Below are 2,963 nucleotides of genomic sequence, written 5' to 3'. Positions count from 1 at the left end.
CTAGCTTCGTCGGCAGCGTCAGCTGTGTATCAGCGACAGCTCCTCCCCCTCCTCCACTGCCTCGACCCCCTCGACCTGTCCCAGGCTGTCGAGCATTAGGCGGCCTCTTTGTCACCAGTCGAGAGCCCGTGGACGATCTTTCGGCCCCGTGCAGGGGCTCATTTCTGAACGCTCTATCCGGCACACAAGAAACACAGTCCATGACAGATAAACCAGCCAAAATCTACCCATTGCATCTCTACTCGCTAAACCTCTTCATGGCCGACTCGTACTCTTCTCCGATCTTGTCACACATGAACTCCAGCTGCTCTAACGCCTCGTGGAGTACGTCAGCAGCTGGTCTGTCGTGTGTTTGTAATCTGAGATACATTTCCGGTTGGGTAGGATGAGGCACTGAATAGCCAACGAACTCGACGTCCGCGTTGTTGGCCAGAATGGATCTAAGTATGTTCCCGAGAGTGTGCCCCTCGTTGGGCATAGCGAAGGTGACGGCCTATGTGAGGTATTGAGGCTCAACCCACAGTCTTATCACAAGGCACAGACGCCATAGGCCAAAATTACAGCTTATTACAAGTTCAGACACTGCCAGGTGCCACCACATGTTGACACGCTTCAGCAATGTGCCACGTGACATCGAACGACTTTTTGAAGCTGCTTAGGGGTAAGAACTCGTACTTGGAATGGAAGTTAAGCGCCCCTGTGAAGTAGTTGGGCGTGTAAAGGCCCCTAGCCGAGAGCGCAGAGCCGTCAGTACCGCCTCGCATTGATATCGTCTTCGGTTGAATCCCAGCCTTCTCGAGCGCTTGGTAGATAAGCTTGCTGGTTAGTGAATCAGCATTCGAACAGTCGGCAATGTTCTGGTATACGTCTACCAGCTCAAGTGCGACTTTCGCTTTAGGAAAAAGTTCCTGAGCTTCCTGTATGGCTGTGGTCAGCAACAACTTCTTGTCTTCGAACTTGCGCTGATCGTGGTCCCTTATGGAGAGGTTTAAAACGCACTCGCTTACGCCTCCCTGAATGCCGTTCACCCATATGTAACCTTCTCGGCCCTCAGTCTTCTCTGGGACGGCGTTCTGGTCGAGCTTAGACACAATGGTCATGGCCACAAGGATGGGGTTGACTAGGACATCCTTGGCGTTCATTGGGTGGGCCGTGACGCCATGAACGTGGAGCGTAGCCGATGCCGCGTTGAATGTCTCAAGTACCACTTCGCCAATCTCGCAGGAGTCTATGGTATAAGCGAAGCGTACGGGTAACCTGCTGAGGTTGAGGAGTTTGCTGCCTCGCAAGCCGATTTCCTCATCAGGTACGAAAGCGACATAAATGTTGGGTCTGTTTGTACGTCTGCTCATCTTGTTCAGCATCGTCATCAGCACAGCGACGGCCGCTTTATTGTCGGCACCAAGCACGCTGGTGCCGTCACTGAACAGAATCCTTTCGTTCATGTACGGCAGAATCTCTGGATGCTCCGAAACTCGAAACCGGTTCCCTGGACCCATATCGAAATCCCCATCGAACAGATGCTCAGAGCATCGCACCTTCCCAGAGAGGCCTACATTCGCGGTGTCCAAATGAGCAACGAATCCGACTGGAGCGCCAGAGCCAGGAAGATGGGCTGTCAGAACGCAGTTCTCATCGAGATGGACGTCGTTGAGGTCCATTCGGTTGAGCTGCTCGAGTAGAAGCTTCGCGAGAGTCCATTGCCCTGCGGTGCTCGGCACTGTTTTCTGTGTAGTGTCGGACTCAGTATCTATTGCTGAGTACTCCTTAAATCGCTGCACGAGCTCCTCAAGGATAGGATCATTCATCTGTAGAATTTGTATTTGATGCTTGGAACGTTGCTATCCAATCCCATATATTGAATTTGATGCTCGAAACTCAGCTCACAAAGGAGGCTGCTTGGTTCCGGTGGCTGGAGGATCAGGACGAAGAGGATGTGATGTTCATGCTGGAAAACGACCCCTCCCTCGTCTCGTTGCGCGACGACGACGGCAGAACAGGCCTCCATTGGAGCTGCTCCCTCAACCACAAGAGCATTATCAAAAAGCTGTTGTCGTATCCTGACACAGAACGCAACGCGCGCGATCTCAGTGGTTGGACAGCGCTTCACTGCGCTAGCGCCGCCGGCAGCGACGAGGCGGTGCGGCTTCTGCTGGAAGACGGCGATGTCGATGCGAACGCCTGCAGTGACGCCGGAACCACACCTCTTCACCACGCCTGTTCCCGCAATCGCGACGGAATCGTCCAGCGGCTTCTGGCCGCCGGTGCCAACGTTAACGCTATCGACAACTACGGGCGGACCCCCCTTCTGCTCTGTGCAGGTGGTCACTGCGCTGAGGTAATGCGCCTGCTGGTTGATCGAGACGACCTGAACTTTAAGGAGCAACAGAAAGGCAGCCAGTACTCGGCGTTACACGCCGCTGCCGAGGCCCAACAGGAAGCTAACATCGTACTTCTTGCCTCTGCGTGTCCCGACCTTCTCTTCATGAAAAACTCCGAAGGGAAGACTCCGCTGGACCTTATGACTGAGAAGCATTTCTATCTCATCAAGTCCAAAGTGAAAGCTGGTACTATTCCCAAGCCTGCTGAGGGCTCCAACGATTTTGATGGTCGAAATGTAGACACATAAATTACTTGTTGCAAATGCAGTCCACCAAACGCAACGAAAGCAATTACGATTGTGATGTGTGGAGAGATGTTTGCCTTGCACACATCAATCGTAGCAGATTCATAAAGAATCGGTCCTTGCAATTTGTCATCACCTGCACAATTCCAAAAGCGAGGCGACATAATTGTGCTACGCTTCGTTTTGACAATGAACCTTATGCGTTTCTGGTGCATATCGACAAAATCAGAGACTCCAGTAGTTTGTCATCTCGTGAACCTTCCAAACCCTCAATCAAACCCATTGTGATGCGTGGATTCATCAAGAATCAGAGAGACTCCTGCAGTTTGTCATCTTG

The 2,963-nt window shown here is 52.4% G+C and overlaps 3 protein-coding genes across 4 annotated transcripts; 1 reads left to right on the top strand and 2 right to left on the bottom strand.

The window, feature by feature from the left end:
• Positions 1 to 238: 238 nt before the first annotated feature.
• KVP17_001143 (uncharacterized protein) lies at positions 239 to 548 on the bottom strand (the record flags this gene model as incomplete). 2 transcript variants are annotated; one of them, XM_068516284.1, is made up of 2 exons in its annotated part: positions 239 to 493; positions 522 to 548. In XM_068516284.1, 2 exons carry the CDS (start codon positions 546 to 548, stop codon positions 239 to 241), a joined length of 282 nt encoding a protein of 93 aa, XP_068375746.1. The 2 variants fall into 2 exon arrangements, with proteins under 2 accessions (XP_068375746.1, XP_068375745.1); XM_068516283.1 differs by lacking the exon at positions 522 to 548 and having other exon boundaries at positions 239 to 478.
• A 27-nt stretch (positions 549 to 575) lies between these two features.
• KVP17_001142 (uncharacterized protein) lies at positions 576 to 1,808 on the bottom strand (the record flags this gene model as incomplete). Its single annotated transcript, XM_068516282.1, has 1 exon — positions 576 to 1,808. One exon carries the CDS (start codon positions 1,806 to 1,808, stop codon positions 576 to 578), a length of 1,233 nt encoding a protein of 410 aa, XP_068375744.1.
• A 59-nt stretch (positions 1,809 to 1,867) lies between these two features.
• KVP17_001144 (uncharacterized protein) lies at positions 1,868 to 2,629 on the top strand (the record flags this gene model as incomplete). Its single annotated transcript, XM_068516285.1, has 1 exon — positions 1,868 to 2,629. The coding sequence occupies one exon, from the start codon at positions 1,868 to 1,870 to the stop codon at positions 2,627 to 2,629; it is 762 nt and encodes a 253-aa protein (XP_068375747.1).
• Between the last annotated feature and the right edge of the window lie 334 nt (positions 2,630 to 2,963).

The sequence above is a fragment of a genome (assembly GCF_019968985.1).
Source record: "MAG: Porospora cf. gigantea B chromosome Unknown PgB_NODE_2975_length_2963_cov_128.354, whole genome shotgun sequence".
Lineage (NCBI taxonomy): Eukaryota > Apicomplexa > Conoidasida > Eugregarinorida > Porosporidae > Porospora > Porospora cf. gigantea B.
The sequence above is the reverse complement of the archived record's forward strand: the minus strand, read 5'-3'. Positions and strand labels throughout refer to the sequence as shown.